This window comes from Glycine soja, chromosome 12 (assembly GCF_004193775.1).
Source record: "Glycine soja cultivar W05 chromosome 12, ASM419377v2, whole genome shotgun sequence".
Lineage (NCBI taxonomy): Eukaryota > Viridiplantae > Streptophyta > Magnoliopsida > Fabales > Fabaceae > Glycine > Glycine soja.
Window position 1 is genome coordinate 36,816,351 of NC_041013.1, and position 21,614 is coordinate 36,837,964.

The 21,614-nt window shown below is 33.8% G+C and overlaps 2 protein-coding genes and 1 pseudogene across 3 annotated transcripts; 2 read left to right on the top strand and 1 right to left on the bottom strand.

Moving 5' to 3' along the window:
• Positions 1–717: 717 nt before the first annotated feature.
• On the top strand, positions 718–5,784 carry LOC114378973 (annotated as a pseudogene).
• Positions 5,785–7,141: 1,357 nt separating this feature from the next.
• On the top strand, positions 7,142–11,453 carry LOC114379672 (dnaJ homolog subfamily C member 2-like). The gene is made up of 2 exons (XM_028338363.1): positions 7,142–7,293; positions 9,294–11,453. Exon 2 carries the CDS (start codon positions 9,358–9,360, stop codon positions 11,266–11,268), a length of 1,911 nt encoding a protein of 636 aa, XP_028194164.1. The 5' UTR covers positions 7,142–7,293; positions 9,294–9,357; the 3' UTR covers positions 11,269–11,453.
• A 1,028-nt stretch (positions 11,454–12,481) lies between these two features.
• Positions 12,482–20,071, bottom strand: LOC114377892 (cleavage and polyadenylation specificity factor subunit 3-I-like). Of its 2 annotated transcripts, none has more exons than XM_028336358.1 (4): positions 19,925–20,071; positions 17,755–17,917; positions 14,910–15,452; positions 12,482–14,561 (listed from the first exon to the last, which is right to left on the bottom strand). In XM_028336358.1, exons 3-4 carry the CDS (start codon positions 15,342–15,344, stop codon positions 12,927–12,929), a joined length of 2,070 nt encoding a protein of 689 aa, XP_028192159.1. In that variant the 5' UTR covers positions 15,345–15,452; positions 17,755–17,917; positions 19,925–20,071; the 3' UTR covers positions 12,482–12,926. The 2 variants fall into 2 exon arrangements, with proteins under 2 accessions (XP_028192159.1, XP_028192160.1); XM_028336359.1 differs by lacking the exon at positions 19,925–20,071 and adding an exon at positions 18,453–18,594.
• Between the last annotated feature and the right edge of the window lie 1,543 nt (positions 20,072–21,614).

Here is a 21,614-nt window from a genome sequence, read left to right on the forward strand (position 1 = left end):
ATAATATTAATTAACAAGTATAATATATCTGTTGCTCTAAAATTTTTATTGTGACAGCATTAGGTAGTGTGACAAAATCAAGTTGATTCTCATTTTTTTAAGGATTAACTTAATGATTGTGTATTTTGTTTGAGTCTCATATTTTGGGTAGAACAACAGATAAATTATACTTGTTATTGTATTTGTTCTAACTTATTATTGCTTTCGTATTTTTTTAAGTGTTTATTGTAATGTTATGCTTGTAATTATAAAAAAGGAAGAAAGATGAAAATTAAATTATATTTTACTCTTAAATGAAATGAAATTTGGGATATGACAAATTAGTTTAATGGAAACTATTTTGGTCCAATTTATTCAACAGTTATGTTGACAATCATTTTTGTGATATTTTCGTCTTTTGTGCTGTGTAGACTCTTTCATTGATGCCAACGAACTGAACTTACCATATAATGACTATTTACCCTATATATTATTAGAAAGTTTTTAGAATGCATGGGGATTTTCGATATTCTTAAGGAAACGATGAGATGCATGCGTACATGTTTGTTTGTTATGGTTGTGTTCAGCACGGTCATAGCTCACTTGATGACACGCACGTAGGTGAGGGTATCAATATACAACTAGCAATTATTTTGACACATGGAGGCAACGAGCAAGGAAATTGCATAAGATTTAGAGACCTCAATGTTGTGAGAGGAGGCATTTATTATTGATGTTATGCCTGGAACCCCTTACAACATGCAATCTGCAAATTGCTGTAAACATCCATGACACCATTCATCATTCATCATTCCTAGCTATAGCTGTGGGACACCATTCCGAGTTTGCCACCAATGCTAACAAGATTTGGGTCAGTTAATTAATTAATTAAGGAGATATATATCATTAATTATTTCTGATATAATACATGTTAACATTGTGCATGGCTTCATTGCAGTGACGTGTATTTACTCCCAATTTGTAGCATCACCTGCTCCAAAATGTTGTGTTTCCTTGTTTGCACTCTATAATAGTACCATTGTTCCTTGCCCCATATGCAGCCAAGGGCTACCATGACCAAATTGTTTCAAGTAATTCATTCTTCCCACCTTCACTTTTTTGGTTCTCTATTTCTCCAGTTTAGATTAAATTTTTTTCATCATTTTTATTAGTTATGTTGCAAACTCCTTGTTTCAAATTTTCAGTTCTAATAAGACTTCAGTGTTGCAACTACCGCAGACAAACCACCAGCACCAGTGATCAAGTGTTCACATCACATTGCCCCATTCGTGGTCACTGGCATGTGAAACAAAGTTATAAACAGCATTGGCGGGTCAAGATCACAATCATAAGCCTCAACTTTGCCAATAACTATTCCCATTGGTGTAACCCAAGTTTTCAGTTTCAACTACCAACCGCTGCCAATTTTTGGAAATTTCAGTAAGTTACTGCATTAATTATATCATCTTTCATTTAACCTAATATGATGCACCAATTATGTGATTATGTTAAATATGAGACTATATCACTTCCTATAAACAAATGATTTTGATTTTGGTTCCTAACTAAGTTATACTACAATTAAAGAATCACATTTATAGAAAAACAAAGTCTTTGAGGAACCAAAATGAAAAACACTTAATTAATTTGAAGGAAATTAACTTGTAAAATAAAAGCACAAGTGTGGCAAAATTGAGGTTGATGACTAATTTTTCTGTTCATTGTGTATAAAATTTCAGATGACATATAAATGTTTTTGGGGCTACCATACTACAATTGTTGGAACAATAAAGTTCTCACACACACTCACACTATGCATTCACTATCACTCTAGGTTAGAAAATAAGAGAAGATGATGAAGGAATTGATTGAGAGAAAATAGAGAGGACTTAGAATTTTGAAAAAAAAAACTTCTGCACTATCATGCACACTACTGCACACACTTCTTCTCATTGATGATCACTATTATTTTTATACACACTACACATGTAGCTATAACAAACTTCATAGTTGTCAAACTAACTTCAAAATGAATTAATAACTAATTCCTAAGTAACTGAATTACAGTATACATCAACATCCCTCCTTAATTCAGATTTGTCAAGGATGTCACTCCTAACTTGTCTCTCAATTCCTTGAACTTGATAGACTTCAATGGCTTAGTTAGTATGTCTACAACTTGATCTTCAGACCTACAAAACTCCGATTCAAGCTTCTCCTTACTCACTTGATCACGCAAGAAATGAAACTTGGTTTTAATATGTTTACTCCTCCCATGTGCCATGGGATGCTTGACTAAATTAATTGCTGATTTGTTATCAATCAACAACCTCATAGGACTACAATCCCTTAAGTTCAGTTCTTCCATTAAAGCTTTCAGTCATAGAGCTTGACAAGCTGCCATAGCAGCAACAATATATTATGCTTTACATGTTGACAAAACAACTACACTCTGCTTCTTTGAGCACCAAGAGATTAGTGTTGTTCCAAATTTGAAAACATATCCAGCAGTGCTTTTCCTATCATCCTTATCACTACACCAATCTGAATCATTATAACCAAACACTTCTTCTTTTATATTCTTTTGACCGTAAGGATATAAAATGCCAATATCCAATGTTCTTTTCATATACCTCAGAATTCTCTTTGCTGCCAGGAAGTGAGGTGTCTTTGGTTTCTCCATAACCCTGCTTATCAACCCAACACAATAGGCAATGTCAGGTCTGGTGTTACATAGGTACCTCAATAAGCCTACAATTTGCTTGTACAAGGTGGGATCAACTTCTTTCTCATTCTCATCTATTTGCAGCTTAATTCCAGTTTCAGTTGGTGTGATCGCAAAATTGCAATCCATTATATTGAACCTCTTTCAGAATGTCTTCTGCATACTTCTTTTGATGCATGAAAATCCCTTTACTAGTAGAAATAAATTCAATACCCAAGAAGTATGATAGTTCACCAAGATCAGACATCTCAAATTCTTCCATTATTCTTCCTTTGTACACTTTCCTATCTTCTTTACTACTGCTAGTCACTAGCAAATCATCTACATAAAGACATATTATAAAAAAAACTCCCCAGAATTTGTGTTTCTAACATAAACTCCATGATCAATAGTGCACTTGGTGAAATTCTGCTGGACTAGGAAGCTATCAATTCTCATATTCTAGGCTCTAGAAGCCTGCTTAAGGCCATATAGTGCCTTATTCAAATTGTAAACTTTATCCTTTTGACTTGCCACTACATAACCGGGTGGTTGAGTTATGTAGACTTCTTCTTGAAGTGGCTCATTTAAAAATGCTGATGTCACATCAAGTTGATATAGAGACCAATTTTTGTTGCTAGCAGCTGCCACAATGAGCCTAACGGTTTCAAGTCTTGTAACTGATTGTAGTCCAAGCCATGTTTCTGCAGAAATCCACTTGCTAATAATCTTGCCTTATGTTTGGATACATCTCTAGGCTTTACTTTAGTCTTATAGACCCACTTCACATCAATTGGTCTTTTTCCTTAAGTAAGTGGACTAACTCCCAAGTCTGGTTCTTCTCAATTGATCTCAATTCTTCTTCCGTAGCTGCTCTCCAATGTGAACTTTGTGAACTTAAACTTCTTAAAGATGTTAAACACTTCACTTTTCAGCTTAATGAGATAGATCCACATTTTTCTAGTAAATTCATCAATGAATGACACAAAGTAACTGTTACCTCCTAGGGATTTCACTTCAAAAAGACCACACACATAAGAATAGATCACTTCAAGATTTCTTTTGGATTTGATTGGAATTTCTGACTTAAAAAAATTCCTTGGTTGCTTTGACACACAACACTCAACACACAACTATTTTGGTATCTCAATTTGAGGGAGACCATGAATCATTTTCTTACTTTTCAATTCACTTAAACTCCTGAAATTTAGATGACCAAACCTGTGATGCCACATCCAACTTTCATCACTTATAGAAGCAACCAAGCATTGAAATTCTGCAATCTGAATTCCAATCTTGAATGTTTTGTTTCTTAGCAAAGGGGCCTTTAGAATCAACCTCTTATTGCTATCAAATATCTTCATTTGATTGTCCTCCATTTGCATTGAGTAGCCCTTTTCTAGTAACTGTCTCAAACTCAGCAAATTATTCTTCATATTGGGAACATATAGCACATCATTGATAAACGAGTGTTGTCCATCCTTCCTCTGAATCATCACCTTTCCAATTCCTTCTGCAGTTACAGAACTATTATCTGCAAAATTGATCTTGTTTTTCACCTTATCATCAATGTTTACAAACCACTCTTTATGTCCAGTCATGTGATTAGAACAACCCGTGTCAAGATATCACAGATTAACGTTGTCTTCTTCTGAGTTTGTAGTTGTCATTAGTAACACTTTATCAGAGTCAGAATCCTCATCTTGTGCCAATTGAGCTTCATCTGCATTTCTTGAAACCCTTTTATTTCTGCACTCATCTGCAAAATGTCTGCACTTGTTGAATTTCTTCTTGCCTACTTTGTGATTCCCTCCACTTTTGTTGTCAGTTTCTTTATTCTGGTTATGATTTCCAGAACTGCTGGAGCCCTCACCTGACCCCTTTCACTTATTGTTCTTCACTTTCCTTTCTTATTCTTGCCACCATCATAGTTGTTCCCTTTGGTTGTTTGGGCTTGCATAGCTTGCTCAGCTGATATTTGTGAGTTTCTTTCATTGAGCCTCATCTCTTGAGCTTCAAGTATTCCTTGCAGTTCTTCAATCTTCATTTTTTCAAGATCCTGGCCTTGCTCAATTGCCACCACTATATGATCGAATGTTGGTGTCAAGGTTCTTAATACCTTGTCAATGATCCCCAAGTCTGATTGCTTGTCACCATAAGCATTCATTTAATTTGTAATTGCCTAGATTTGAGAAAAGAACTCACCAATGCTTTCTTGATCACTCATTTGTAGAAGTTCATACTACCTTGTCAAGGTCTACAACTTAAATGAATGCTTCAGTTGATCCCCAAGCCTTTGCATCTCTTTTCATCAAATCACGATGAGCCACCTTCTGTGCATCAGCTGGGTTCTTTTCAGGTTCTTGAACCCTTTCTTGCACCACTTTTGTCACATCTTGAAATTGAAAGATTACATTCACCTTAGCACACCAATCATCATAGTTCTTGCCTATGAGAACAGACATAGATGTTGGAAAATTTCCATTCGAGGAAGCCATCTCAATTTCGGTATCCAGGGATCTTGAACCTCAACTCTAATTACCAGTTTGTTGGAACAATAAAGTTCTCACACGCACTCACACTATACACTCACTATCACTCTATGTTAGAGAATAAAAGAAGATGACGAAGGAATTGATTGAGAGAAAATAGAGGGGACTTAAAATTCTGAAAAAAACTTTTACACTATCATGCACACTCCTGCACACACTACTTCTCATTGATAATCACTATTATTTTTATACACACTGCACATGTAGCTATAACAAACTTCATAACTATCAAACTAACTTCAAAATGAATTACTAACTAACTCTTAACTAACTAACTAACTGAATTAGAACATACATCAACAACAATGACATGTTGTTGGCACATGGGGACAATAGGAATGTACAAAAAGAGGTGTTACTACACAAAGATCGAGGAGAGTTCACCTTCAAAGAAGGATGAACTTTTCCTAGAAAAATTCCATTCAATGGAGATGAATGTGTATTGCCATCTCCTGACACATACCCTAACTCCCCAACACAGCTCATGTCGCCACAGAAACCCTCCCATACTTTTTCTTTTCAATGTTATTGCTCCTAATATTGTTCTAGAAGTTTAGAAGGAAGGATTGTAGCGTGACATTACATTTCTAGTTAGTTATTCATTTGATTTCCTTAACTAAAACTAATTGTGACATCTATTTGACATCATCGATTCTTTTTTATCTACTGGGGTTAGACTACATATCTAATACGATTCCAAACGAATACGCACTAGGCAGTATGCCATTAGATAAATTTATGTAATATAAGGAGTTATGAGCATATTTACTTGATATGTTATTTAAAGTATAAGAATGTTTTATAATATAAATTAGTAATTTTTTTATAGATCACTTATATCATTTATATATAAGAAAATCTTGTTGGAATTAGATATAATCGTTATGGACGATAAAATTAGAATAATCTCACGTTAATTGATCTATACACCAAATATTAATTAGTATATCGTTAGTATATTTTTTCAATAAATAAATAAATATACATTATAATACTATAAAAACATGAAGTGCATGTCTGGATTATGGGATTCTACCGGATATTATGTAACATTATATTCTTATGCATCTCTAGTCATGTATTATTGTTAAAAAGAATGATAATAATACATTGAGACTAGCATGTGGTCAAACTTATGATCACATTAGTCATATATGAGATTTAAAGTCTTCACATAGGTACATATTAGAGTAATAATATATTGGATTCTCCCATTGAGAATGCTACATGAAACATTACATGAATGTCATAATAATAGAGTCTTTTTGCCTAGAAGTCTCTATAAGAAATGATATTTTGAAACAATTAAACATCATGAGTAAATAATGATCATAAAGTTTGTGATTAGGTGTACAACAACAATTATGGACATGGTTGAGTGATCTAAATGAGATCTATTTTTTCTCTTTTTTAAGTTCATATTATTTTTTTATGTTAACCACTTAATCTTTCTTCTATGAATTTAACAATATTATATATATATATATATATATATATATATATATTAGCACATAGTAGTTCATTCTTTTAGCTATATAATTATATTATAATGTAATATAATTTACATAACTATTTTTTATAACGTGAGCACACTATCACTTATTCTCTTCACGTTATGAAAATTAAACTCAATTTTAAATTCTATTTAAATCAATGATGTGCATCTATTTCATAATTTTAAAAAATATATAATTGGTTCCCAGCGTAAAATTTTGACATATACATACATAAAAATTAAACTCAATTGAATACATCTATTTAATAATATATACATAAGTAATTTTAAATATAAATTTTTATTCAATAATCAACAAAATTCACATGACAAAACATATATTTTCTTACATCTATATAAAAAACCTTAAAAAAAAAAAAAAACTTGTGTATTAGGTTTTTTTGCTTCTTCTCATTTGCTAATAGAGAGGGACATGAAGAAGTAAGATAGGGCATGGGGTGTTGGTGGCACATATAAAACGGCCAAAAGCAATGCTTAATTTCTCTTATGCTCTTCAGAGTCGGCTTCATTCTGTGATTCCTCCCTCCTTTTCTCTTCGCTTGGTAAAGTTTCCATCTTTCTTCGTCCTCCTCTTCTTTTTTCTATCTGATCACTTTCTGTATCACTTGCCATGTCATGATTTTTATGTTTCTCACAAATCACGATTGGTTCTGATTAGACCTACATTTTTCTGGGTTTGCGGGTAAAAGCTCCTTTGGGTATTGGCTCGACCGACCCTTTGTTGTTTCAGCTGGGGTTTTTCTGTTCCTTGTGATGTGATTCTGTTGCCGTTCTTTTCAACTATGTTTCGTTTATTCTTTTATAATTTGTTGTCCTCCCATCTGAAATTTCTTAGTTTCGGCGCTGACATCTAGACAAATGAAATCCACAAATTTTAGTTAATTACAATCTGTAATGAAATAAAATTTATTATACCCTAAAAATCCCTGCTTTTTTTCTTCTTCTTCAGATTAACTCATGCTTTGAGAAAAATACACTACTGCAAGGCCACTTTTACAATATGGATTTCTTGTTGATTGAATGGTAGCTTTAGACAGCTTTTTTTTATTAACTATAGAATATCGATGCATTGGATATGTTTTTTCCTTTAATATTTCTTGTCATTGAATGGGGGTGATTTTTATTTTATTCTTTACGTGAAGGCGGGGTGGGGAGGGGGAAGAATGCGCAGTGCTATGTACTCCTAAGTATATCAAGCTGTGTTTTTAGTGTTTCTGCCTTCAGTTTGAGTAGATTGTAGCAATATTTTCCTATGCATGTGAAGCTGGATCTTTATTTACTTTTTGGGGTCAGACACAGTACTATCCGTGAAATCACTGAAGTTTTTGCCTCTTTGATATCAAGTTAATTGTCTTTCAATGCATTTATTTTGTGCCTTATTCCTAAGGTGCAATAAATGAATAAATAACTACTCCCTGTAATTCTTTCTCATTTTAGTTTGCTGGTTATATAGTTTTGGGAGAACATTTTGATGGGAATATGGTTCTTTCTGAGAGTCTAGTCCTTGCATTTTTCATCTTTGTACTTTGCATAACTTGCCCATAAGCTACTTCTATTCTGTTCTTGGTTGTATGCGTCCTTCTCTCTTTCTCCTAATATGTTTGCTATGTGGAGAACTGTAGATCTAGCTCAGACTCAGAGGCAGTGTGTCATGTTTTTGTTCTTTTTGCATTGTAAGATGACTACTATCCCATGAAAGAATATTTTTGGGGGTCTTATAGGAGGAGCAGTAGGTGTTTTGGTGTACTTTGGAACAGTTTTTGGTGGTTTGTTTTAAAAGTTTTGGTAAATGCAGATACTAAGATTTTATTATATAGTGTGCTTGCCTTTGGTGTTCTATTAATCGGTTCATTACTACATCAAGGAAGTAACTATATATCAAATATGCACTGTTTTGAAACCTGGACCGGACCGGCCGGTTCGACCGGGAACCGGTCATGTGTCCGGTACAATGCTTCCTAAAAACCAGCTCAATCACTGAACCTGTTGAAAACTGGTGAACCCGTTGATTTAACTGGTTTAACCGGTTTCGCTGAAAACTTTTTCTTTTTTTTTTAAAAAAAAACTTTCAAATGACATCGTTTTGGTTTTAAAAAAAGAATATTATAAGTTGAGACTTTTAAGTGAAGTTTACTTTTTATTATCATCAATTTATGCACATTATGTTATTTTTTGTTCAATATTACCAGGATATTATATTAAAATATTAAAAAAAGATATTATTAAAACCGGTTTGACCTCGGTTGAACCATTGACTCTTGAACCAATGTCTTTACCAGTTCGATGACCAGTCCAGTTCTGAGAACATTGCAAATATGCATTGAGATTGAGCATTGTTGTTGCATTCTTAGTCTTTTTTTTTCTTCACTTCGTTGTTTATAAACTATCTTTTTTGGAGAATTTCTCCTTGTCCTCCTAGTTGTAGTTCTCTTTACTCTTTAATAAAATATCTTATTCTATTAAAAAAAATGATTTGGATGTATGATTTATGACTGTCAAGGTGACTGGGAATTGTCTAATTGAAATTTTATTTGAAATGCAGGTTCAAGTTGTTACAGTGTTAAATTTGAGGGGAGTCATATTTCTTGGTTCTGAAGGCCACCGTTATGGCTGTACATACAGAATTCCCTCTTATTACTTACTCACAAGAGATTGTAGATGGACAGCCTATTTTTGTCTCTTCAAACTGTCTTCCTATCAAGGCTTTGAAATTTGAACCTGCAGGTCATTCTTTCCATTCTGCTGCACTTAAACTTCTTGGTGTTCAGGAAGATAACAATGATGCTGATGATAAAAAAGTGGTTGATGATAAGGAACAAACATATCTCCCATCTGATTCTTATAGCAGCAAGAGCAAAAAGAAATCTGGCACTGGAGACAAGCAACAGGATCACTATGCATTATTGGGTCTGGGTCATCTAAGGTATCTTGCTACGGAGGATCAAATTCGTAAAAGCTATCGTGAAACTGCCTTGAGGTTTCATCCTGACAAACAGGCTGCTCTTCTTCTTGCCGAGGAAACTGAAGCTGCAAAACAAACAAAAAAGGATGAAATAGAAAGTCACTTTAAGGCAATCCAAGAAGCATATGAAGTGTTGATTGATCCTGTGAAGAGAAGAATCTATGATTCCACAGATGAGTTTGATGATGAGATTCCCACTGATTGTGCTCCACAAGACTTCTTCAAGGTGTTTGGTCCTGCTTTTATGAGGAATGGGCGGTGGTCAGTTAATCAACCAATTCCATCACTAGGTGATGATAATACTCCGTTAAAAGAAGTTGATAATTTCTACAATTTTTGGTACTCCTTTAAAAGTTGGAGGGAGTTTCCTCATGCTGATGAGTTTGATCTTGAGCAAGCTGAATCTCGAGACCACAAGAGATGGATGGAAAGGCAGAATGCAAAATTGACAGAAAAAGCTAGGAAGGAAGACTATGCACGGATACGCACTCTTGTTGATAATGCTTATAAGAGAGATCCCAGAATATTGAGAAGAAAGGAAGAAGAAAAAGCTGAGAAACAAAGGAAAAAGGAGGCTAAGTTCCTAGCAAAGAAGGTGCAGGAAGAAGAAGCAGCCAGAATTGCAGAAGAGGAGAGGCAACGAAAAGAGGAGGAAGAGAGACAAGCTGCAAAAGCTGCTTTACAACAGAAGAAGGTGAAAGAGAAAGAGAAAAAACTCTTGCGGAAGGAGCGAGCACGTCTTCGGACTCTTTCAGGACCTATTTTATCACAGCATTTACTTGATATTTCTGATGATGATGTAGAAAGGCTTTGCATGTCACTTGATATTGAGCAGCTGAGGAGTCTCTGTGAGAACATGGAAGGCAGACAGATGTTATTAGAACAAGCAAAAGTTTTGAGATATGCACTGAGTTCTAAGAAAGAAGAGGTGGTTGATGAGAAAACTAATCAACAAAATGCCAATGGTTCCATCAAGGCTAATGGGATTTCTTCCCTAAGCAACATTGAGAAGAAGGAGAAACCATGGAGTAAAGAAGAGATTGATCTATTGAGGAAAGGAATGCAGAAATATCCCAAAGGAACCTCGCGGAGATGGGAGGTTATTTCAGAATACATTGGTACTGGAAGATCTGTTGAAGAAATCATGAAGGCAACTAAAACTGTACTCCTTCAGAAACCTGATTCGTCAAAAGCTTTTGACACATTTCTTGAGAAAAGGAAACCTGGTGCACAATCAATTGAGTCTCCATTGACAACCAGAGAAGAATTAGGAGTGCCAGCTCCTGCCTCAACAAATAACGTAGAAGACTCTCAGAATAAAAGTACAGATAATCAGAACTCCCCTGCTAATGGAGTTTCTTCCAGTTCAGAACAGGATGTGTGGTCTGCAGTGCAGGAACGAGCGCTGGTTCAAGCTTTAAAAGTCTTTCCAAAGGAAACAAGCCAGAGATGGGAGCGTGTTGCAACTGCTGTACCTGGGAAGACTGTGAATCAGTGTAAGAAAAAATTTGCATTGATGAAGGAGAGTTTCAGGAACAAGAAAAGTGCAGTCTAATGTTCTGTTGTGATATTTTAGATTTCACTACTAATTTTTTCTTAAGAGTATAGGCTAGAGTCGAATATCCATACATTTCTAGTTTTCTTATCGCATTGATTGCTTTTGATACCGTACTTTGAACTTGGAATTAATACATTTACTTTTATTGCTTGAAATAGCAAATATCATTATTATTGATTAAATTGACGAGTACTTCACTAGTACTATAACCACAACGCTTTTAAAACCAAAATTCTATCATACAACAGGTTATTATATGTTACGGATATTTGGTTTGCAAGAGACTGTACTTCTTTACCATTCACAGTTTTTGTTTGTGTAGATACTAGGCCAAGTGTATATAATTTGTGGTTCGAGAGTCGATCTTGTTAGCCGGAAAGCTTTAGCTGTTGGCCTGTAGCAATTGAATAAATATTCCAAGTAGTTATTTAAATGAATTAAAATGGAAATATATTATTAACTACTCTGTTCTTGTTCATATTTTTTATGGAAGTGTTTTTGTCTCTTTATTTTGCGTTTAAAGAAAATTAACATTTTAAGTTTATGTTTACTATTAATATAGTAATACACGAGCGGAACGTCTAAGATAAACTTTTGGTAGAAATGGTTAATATATATATTGCTATTCTAAAGAATCCTACAAATGAGTACCTTTAAGTATCAGTTAAGAAATTAATAAATAAAACACTTATTCAAAATCATGATGAGATACACTGTAACCAAAATAATGATGAGATAAATTAAATATTATTTTTTATATAAATTTTTTAGTGTAAATTTTTTAACGTCTTAAGGCAGTGGTTAATATTCTCATCTCATTGATGTTATTATTTCGTGAGGACAAACAAATTGGTTAACATTCTCCTTGATGTTATTATTTTGAGGGAAAACAAATCGTCATAATTTCAACCGCAACGAACCTTGATCCCAGATATACTTGCAATCAACTTTATGAGATTAATATAAAAGAATCAAGAACTAATTCAAAGACTCGTCTGTTAAGAAATTTCCTTTCCTCAGTTGGGAGACATTAGCAAAGAAGGATAAAGAACACGATTTCCTGAAATGCGTTTTCTAAAAATTTGTATTCTTTACATTTTTTTACTCCAAACTAGAAAGTTATGGGGATTATTCATCCATCATGGGGGCACCTAATCATCTGTGAGAGAGATAAACACTACTAATCTCAAGGTAGGTAAAGAGAATAGAATACCAAACCAAAAGGTCCAAAGCTGTATTTCCAAGCAAAAGATAATCATGCCTGAATTAAAAGAAAATCATAATGCTTTAATAACAAGGACATCGGAGCAACCGCCAAATGAAGGTAACAGCCTCCAGTCTCTAAGGAGCAAAACAAACAGAAAACTACACGGCTATAGTGTTGTAGATACGCACCATCAGGCAGAAACCGGCAGGCAGAGAATGTAAAGACGCAACAACATAACATTTGAAGAAAATAAGTTTAGATTAAATGACCAAATATTTGAAGAATAAACAAAAGGAAACAGAGAATGCTGTGACAAAGCTCATCATGTTAAAGGGAAGGGAAGGTAACATGTTGTGATAATTGTCTCATGTTAGCGGGGACATGTGAGCTGGTGTTCCTTATCGGTGGCATTTCACCTTTTCCAAAGAAAATGTAAGGAAATGAAAAACTATGGCGCAGAAACAGGAATTGGCTTCACAGAACTTTGAATGCGCCGGAATGCTGTTCTTACTCTTTCCTTGAGACCTTCATTTTCACTCTCAACTTCCCCACTTTCTTTGTTTAGCTCTGCTACATTCCCATCAATGTTAATTATCAATTTTCCGTTTTCACCTACCTTCACATCTCCAAAGAGTGAAACGAGGAGGGCTTGCATAACCTTCTCTGCCTTTTTCTCATTCTCTTCCTCAATCTTAATGGCATCAGATTCATCCACTATTTTTGGGACATCGCGGTTGATATTTAAAACCAGAGCAACAATTGAATCAGATACCATGTCACTCATGGGATCAGAGGCCCAATGCAAGGAGACATGCTTTTCAGATTCATGTTTCACAGTAACACACTCATGGACTTGCAATGTGGGAACTCCAGATTCTTCATCCACTGACTGAGCTACACTTTCATATATCTGTTTGAGTCTATGCTGTATGACATTAAAGGCACCTGAATAAGGGATGGTAATCCTCTGAGTAATGTTTGCTGTTGATAGTTGTGAAAAGACATGGAGATCATCAGCTGCCATAATCTGATATGTGAAGCCTTTTTTTACAAGCAAACCACTGACAGTTTCACCAACTTCTGGTGTTTTTTCAGCCAGCTTCCCTATGGTTTTTGCCATTTTCTGCGAATTGAAATACATTTCAACAGATTGACAGTTTTTTGGAGTAAGAATTTTAGTGTTGCGATCAGCAAATTGACTTATGAGCTTCTGCTTGAGCCTGCCCATCTCATTAGCTTCTCCATGAACAAGAATTATGTTAGGAGGATTGAGCTCTTCTAAGAACGCACTTGTTTGAGCAGAGTCAGCATGAGCAGAAAAGGAAATGTAGTGCACCTGCATGTTAAGAGGTGCAGTGAGTCCATTCATGAGAGTAACTTCCTTGGGCTCATTGATGATGGTTTTTGCCAATGTCCCTTCAACTACATACCCTGGTAAAACACAAGAATTTTTCTTATCAGAGCACCACATATCAAATAATTGTCGTGACAAGCCACTCTGAAGTCCACCAGGGCTTGCCATCACCACAGATGGTCCTACATCTTTGAAAACTTCAATGCTACTTAAAGCCGATACGTGCTTAAAGGAAAACGGATTTGACTTTGCATTCTGGATCCTGTCATTCATGGAAAGGGTGTATGTTTCATACACAGTCAAACATTTTTTTGCAAGTGGAGAAGCATAATAGATGGGTATATTCTGGAGTTCAGGATGATTTGCCCAATATTCATCAAGGATAAGGAGGAGCTCCTGTGCACGGCCAAGGGCAAATGCTGGAATCAACACACGACCCCCTTGAGAAATGGTTGAGTGGATAACATCAGTGAAGCGTTTTTCGCGTGTGTGGCGAGGCTGATGGTGCTGTACACCATAGGTGGATTCTATAATGCATACATCAGGGGAGAACTGTGGGGTCTCAGCAGCTCGGAGATGGCGGTCTTCCTCACGTGAATAGTCTCCGGTGTAAAGCACTCGAACACCAGCTATGTCAACCATGAACATAGCAGCACCAAGGACATGGCCTGCAGTATAACACCAGAATCTAATACCATTGACTTCTACTGTCTGATGAAAATCAATAACCTGCACTCAATAATTTTTGTTAGCAGATGTATTGGAATCAAGAGGGTCAAAGCATGATAGTGTAAAGACACATTACATGTCTCGTAAGAGATAAACTATGGTCCTGTTGGACATGAAGCTAAAATAAATTGAAAATCAACTTCTTATGCACTTAAAATTTTATAAATTAACTAGTCCAAAAGCTAGAGGACATGAGTTGATTCAAGCTCATAAGAAAAGCTGAATTCAATTAAGCCCTTTTATGTTTAATTTTTTTCATTATCATGATTTTTATTTTTTTTATTATCATGATTTAAGCTTATAGGAATAAGTGAAGTTTATCTAAAAAGAGAAGCACATGAAAGTTACCTCAATTTTATCCATGGAGCGGTTGATGTCCTGTTCGTCAAAAAGCATGTCTTCGACGGAGACCTTGCTGACCTTGACAAAATCAGACAAAAGGAGCTTGTAAATGGCCTTGGTGGCGTAGGTCATGAAAACACGGCCTCGGAAGGTGGTTTTCTCGAGAAAATAGGGCAAGGAAGCAGCATGATCCAAGTGAAAGTGAGTGATGAGAAGAACATCGACTGTGGAAGGGTCAATCTCGTCGAAATAGGGCAAAGCAGCCATGCCAGAGTAAGCTGGGTGTATTCCACAATCGAACAAGACCGTCTTGCCTTTGTAGGACATGTAGACGCATGAACGACCCACTTCATTTCCAGCGCCCAATGGAGTCACTATCAGTTGATCTTCCTCTCTGCTGCTCCTCGCATTCTCACGTCTCTTCGCCGTACAATTATTCATCTCTCTCCAGACTCAACACAACTCAAGAACAGCAATGCTAAAACCCTAAGACATTGTTTCCTCTTAAATTCACTGCACTATGCGCTCGCTCATTCATCATTTACTTGCCTTCACAATTAACCCACAAACTTAGCTTGTTATAAATAATTAAATAAATAAAAGTTAAACATCACTTGTTTAAACTATTTATAATTTAATTATTTTATTTTTTTTTATGAAATTTGTCCTCAGATGATAATATTTTTTTATTCATGTGAATCGAAGGACAGTATCAGAAGAATTTATAATAATTTATGCATATTGCTCAACCAACTAAGCTATAAAATTATATATTATACAAGAGTGTTTCATATAAATAATGATTAATCAAGTGATCAAGCATAAGTGATTAATGTGATAAAGTTAAAGTTGAATCATTCAGGTAGTATATGAGTTTAATCGTTGATAAAAATAATTCTTGATCACGTTTTATTTACCTCCTAATCAAACTCTGAAATAATCAAGATTTATTTCTTCTAATGATTCGGAGAATTAAGACAAAAAATATAAATAACTATTTTCATAATTTTATTTTCTATAATGTATATAGAAAGAGAAAAAGATCAAATTACTTCAAAAGTAAGAGGTACTTCTCATTCTTATTTTTCATTTTTTTTCTTTCAATATGATAGACAAAGATGAGTTAGTTAGTATAACTTTAAAAAAATGAAGCATAAAGACAGAAAATATTTTAAAGTTACTCTTCAAGCAACTCTAGTGAAAGCACTTGTTTATGTGAGAAGATAATAACAAATAATCACAACCATTAGATTGATATTAAAAATAATAGACACTTGAGATTAAGATCAATTATAAACCTCTCTTACCAGACAATGTCAAATTTGTAAAACTTAGATTTAAACTTGTTGAAATAATCAAACTCAAGTTAAACTTAAATTTTATTAATTTAATTAAACAAACAAGTTTAATTGATCAAGTCAAGTTCAAATATTGACGAATAACTCAACTCTTACTTATCGCTATAGACATAGTCTATATTTGAATTAAAGTTTGGAAGAACAAAAGTACTACTAAATTTTAATCTAAACATGCACCTATTTAGCAATGACCATGTGTTCTTTGAATATGTTTTATTGCTAAGGATTCTAAGTTACTAACAAGAAAATGTTTGATCTAACTTATTAGGACTATCCAAAGAGGAAGAGTTTGATTTAGGTGGGATCAACATGGATAAAAGTAAGAGATTTCAAGAAGAGCTTGAGGAGAGACTAATTTCTCCCATCGAGGAAAGAGAAGAAGAAATAAAGCTTGTAAATTTTAGCCAACTTTTAAAATAGGATTTATTTTTGTTTTTTAATTGTATTTTAGGTCCATGTTTAGACTTGTAATGGATTGTCACAGTGAAGAGAGAGTTGTCTCTCTTGGTTCTTGTGTGAAACCTTAGGTTCTTATAAAAAAAAATTCTATTATCTGTGTTGAATCATTCTCAACTTATTAATCTTTCAAAATTGTAGTGATGTTCCTTTAATCTCATTTTCTAATTCTGTTTTTTTTTTTAATTTTTCCCAATTTCAAAGAGTCTTAAATAGGATTCACAATTTATTAATGCTAAAAATTAGATCCACATATTAGGATTTGACGACTGTGGAATAAGGTCTTACCCAACTCTGCAAATCTATCATTTGGAGTATTAGAAGTTCAAAAACTTGAAATACATGCCAATTTTAGATGTATATACACGTACTTTTTCAATATTTCAGCAAAGATAAATTTTTCCCCACTATTTTCCCTTGAAATGAGGGGGAATAATTATAAAAACAGTTTTAGAAGAAGATATTTGACTTCATCAAAGCAAGGATTATCAAAGGAAAAACATATCCAATGCATCGATATTTTATGGTTAATAAAAAAAAAGCTGTCTAAAGCTACCATTCAATCAACAAGAAATCCATATTGTAAAAGTGGCCTTGCAGTAGTGTATTTTTCTCAAAGCATGAGTTAATCTGAAGAAGAAGAAAAAAAGCAGGGATTTTTAGGGTATAATAAATTTTATTTCATTACAGATTGTAATTAACTTAAATTTGTGGATTTCATTTGTCTATATGTCAGCACCGAAACTAAGAAATTTCAGATGGGAGGACAACAAATTATAAAAGAATAAACGAAACATAGTTGAAAAGAACGGCAACAGAATCACATCACAAGGAACAGAAAAACCCCAGCTGAAAGAACAAAGGGTCGGTCGAGCCAATACCCAAAGGGGCTTTTACCCGCAAACCCAGAAAAATGTAGGTCTAATCAGAACCGAAGGTGATTCGTGAGAAACATAAAAATGATGGCATGGCAAGTGATACAGAAAGTGATCAGATAGAAAAAAGAAGAGGAGGAAGAAGAAAGATGGAAACTTTACCAAGCGAAGAGAAAAGGAGGGAGCAACCACAAAATGAAGCCGACTCTGAAGAGCAGAAAAGAAATTACGCATTGCTGTTGGCCGTTTTATATGAGCCACCAACACCCGCTGCCCTTTCTTACTTCTTCATGTCCCTCAAATTTAACACTGTAACAACTTGAACCTGCATTTCAAATAAAATTTCAATTAGACAATTCCCAGTCACCTTGACAGTAATAAATCATACATCCAAATCATTTTTTTAATAGAATAAGATATTTTATTAAAGAGTAAAGAGAACTACAACTAGGAGGACAAGGAGAAATTCTCCAAAAAAGATAGTTTATAAACAACGAAGTGAAGAAAAAAAAAGACTAAGAATGCAACAATGATGCTCAATCTCAATGCATATTTGCAATGTTCTCAGAACTGGACAGGACATCGAACTGGTAAAGACATTGGTTCAAGAGTCAATGGTTCAACCGAGGTCAAACCGGTTTTAATAAAATATATTTTTTTAATATTTTAATATAATATCCTGGTAACATTGAACAAAAAATAACATAATGTGCATAAATTGATGATAATAAAAAGTAAACTTCACTTAAAAGTCTCATAACTTACAATATTCTTTTTTTTAAAACCAAAACGATGTCATTTTGAAAGCTTTTTTTTATAAAAAATAAAAAAAGAAAAAGTTTTAAGCGAAACCAACTCACCGGGTTCACCAGTTTTCGACCAGTTCAGTGATTGAGCCAGTTTTTAGGAAGCATTGTACCGGACACATGACCGGTTCCCGGTCGAACCGGCCGGTCCGGTCCAGGCTTCAAAACAGTGCATATTTGATATATAGTTACTTCCTTGATGTAGCAATGAACCAATTAATAGAACACCAAAGGCAAGCACACTATATAATAAAATCTTAGTATCTGCATTTACCAAAACTTTTAAAACAAACCACCAAAAACTGTTCCAAAGTACATCAAAACACCTACTGCTCCTCCTATAAGACCCCAAAAAATATTCTTTCATGGGATAGTAGTCATCTTACAATGCAAAAAGAACAATAACATGACACACTGTCTCTGAGTCTGAGCTAGATCTACAGTTCTCCACATAGCAAACATATTAGGAGAAAGAGAGAAGGACGCATACAACCATGAACAGAATAGAAGTAGCTTATGGGCAAGTTATGCAAAGTACAAAGATGAAAAATACAAGGACTAGCCTCTCAGAAAGAACCATATTCCCATCAAAATGTTCTCCCAAAACTATATAATCAGCAAACTAAAATGAGAAAGAATTACATGGAGTAGTTATTTATTCATTTATTGCACCTTAGGAATAAGGCACAAAATAAATGCATTGAAAGACAATTAACTTGATATCAAAGAGGCAAAAACTTCAGTGATTTCACGGATAGTACTGTGTCTGATCCCCAAAAGTAAATAAAGATCCAGCTTCACATGCATAGGAAAATATTGCTACAATCTACTCAAACTGAAGGCAGAAACACTAAAAACACTGCTTGATATACTTAGGAGTACATAGCACTGCGCATTCTTCCCCCTCCCCACCCCACCCCACCCCACCTTCACGTAAAGAATAAAATAAAAATCACCCCCATTCAATGACAAGAAATATTAAAGGAAAAACATATCCAATGCATCGATATTCTATAGTTAATAAAAAAAAGCTGTCTAAAGCTACCATTCAATCAACAAGAAATCCATATTGTAAAAGTGGCCTTGCAGTAGTGTATTTTTCTCAAAGCATGAGTTAATCTGAAGAAGAAGAAACAAAGCAGGGATTTTTAGGGTATAATAAATTTTATTTCATTAAAGATTGTAATTAACTAAAATTTGTGGATTTCATTTGTCTAGATGTCAGCGCCGAAACTAAGAAATTTCAGATGGGAGGACAACAAATTATAAAAGAATAAACGAAACATAGTTGAAAAGAACGGCAACAGAATCACATCACAAGGAACAGAAAAACCCAAGCTGAAAGAACAAAGGGTCGGTCGAGCCAATACCCAAAGGGGCTTTTACCCGCAAACCCAGAAAAATGTAGGTCTAATCAGAACCGATGGTGATTCGTGAGAAACATAAAAATCATGGCATGGCAAGTGATACAGAAAGTGATCAGATAGAAAAAAGAAGAGGAGGACGAAGAAAGATGGAAACTTTACCAAGCGAAGACAAAAGGAGGGAGGAATCACAGAATGAAGCCGACTCTGAAGAGCATAAGAGAAATTAAGCATTCCTGTTGGCCGTTTTATAAGTGCCACCAACACCCCTGCCCTATCTTACTTCTTCTTGTACCTCTGTATTAGCAAATGAGAAGAAGTAAAAAACCTAATATACAAGTTTTATTTTAGAGAATTCTTTTTAAGGTTTTTATATAGATATAAAAAAAATTTGTCATGTGAATTTTGTTGATTATTGAATAAAAAATTATATTTAAAATTACTTATGTATATATTATTAAATAGATGCATTCAATTGAGTTTAATTTTTATGTATTTATATGTCAAAATATTACGATGTGAACTAATTATATATTTTTTTAAATTATAAAATAGCTACTATGTGCTAATTAATTAATATATATATATATATATATATATATATATATTATTGAATTCATAGAAGAAAGATTAAGTGGTTAACATTAAAAAAAAATATAAACTTAAAAAATTAAGTAATGGGAAATATATATTTATATATTTGATTGTTTTACTCTATCATGAAAATCAAAAATATTATTTTATTTTTTCAATAAATATTAATTGTTAGATTTATAAATATTTTTTTTCTCTCTTTTCACTACGCCTAATCTTATAACCCCTAGAGATATAATCGTTTGTTATATAGAAGAGATAGATCTCATTTAGATCACTCAATCATGTCCATAGTTGTTGTTGTACACCTAATCACAAACTTTATCTGTTTACTGATGATGTTTAATTGTTTCAAAATATCATTTCTTACTTATTAATCATAGCAACTTCTAGTCAAAAAACTTTATTATTATGACATTTACCTAATGTTTCATGTAGCATTCTTAATAGGACAATCCAATATATTATTACTCTAATATGTATCCATGTGAAGACTTGAAATCTCATATATGACTAATGTGAAGTTTAACCACATGCTAGTCTTAATGTATTATTATCATTCTTTTTGACAATAATACTTGACTAGAGATGTATAAGAATATAATGTTACATAATATGCAGTAGAATCCCATAATCCAGACGTGCACTTCATGTTTTTATAGTATTATAATGTATATTTATTTATTTATTGAAAAAATATAGATCAATTAACATGAGATTATTCTAATTTAACTAAAAATCTCGTGTTCGAGTTATAAAGTTTTATCGTTCATAATGATTTTACCTAATTCCCATAGGATTTTCTTATATACAAGTGATCTATAAAAAAATTACTAAGTTATATTATAAAACATTATTCTACTTTAAACAACATATCAAGTAAGTATGCTCCTAACTACTTATATTACATAAATTTATCTAATGGCATACTGCCTAGTGCGTATTCGTTTGGAATCGTATTAGATATGTAGTCCAACCTCAGTAGATAAAAAAGAGTCGATGATGTCAAACAAATGCCACAATTAGTTTTAGCCAAGGAAATCAAATGAATAACTTGTTAGAATTAATGTCTCATGTGAGAGGCATGTGACTTAGTAGGGACTAATAAACAAATAATTAACGATTAAAGGCTAAATTGTAATTGGGCTTAATAGGAGAAGTTTCTAGAGCTAACTGCTACTTGATGAGAGTAGTGGTTATAAAAGGGGGTTAATACCCACTAACGTGGAATGGTCCCCTTCCTGACCAGAAAAGTGTT

Coding starts and splice junctions, on each gene's coding strand:
- LOC114379672 (XM_028338363.1), top strand. CDS start 9,358: ATGGCTGTACATACAGAATTCCCTCTTATTACTTACTCACAAGAGATT.
- LOC114377892 (XM_028336358.1), bottom strand. CDS start 15,344: ATGAATAATTGTACGGCGAAGAGACGTGAGAATGCGAGGAGCAGCAGA. Junction 14,562..14,909: donor GCTCCATGGATAAAATTGAG/GTAACTTTCATG, acceptor TATTGAGTGCAG/GTTATTGATTTTCATCAGAC.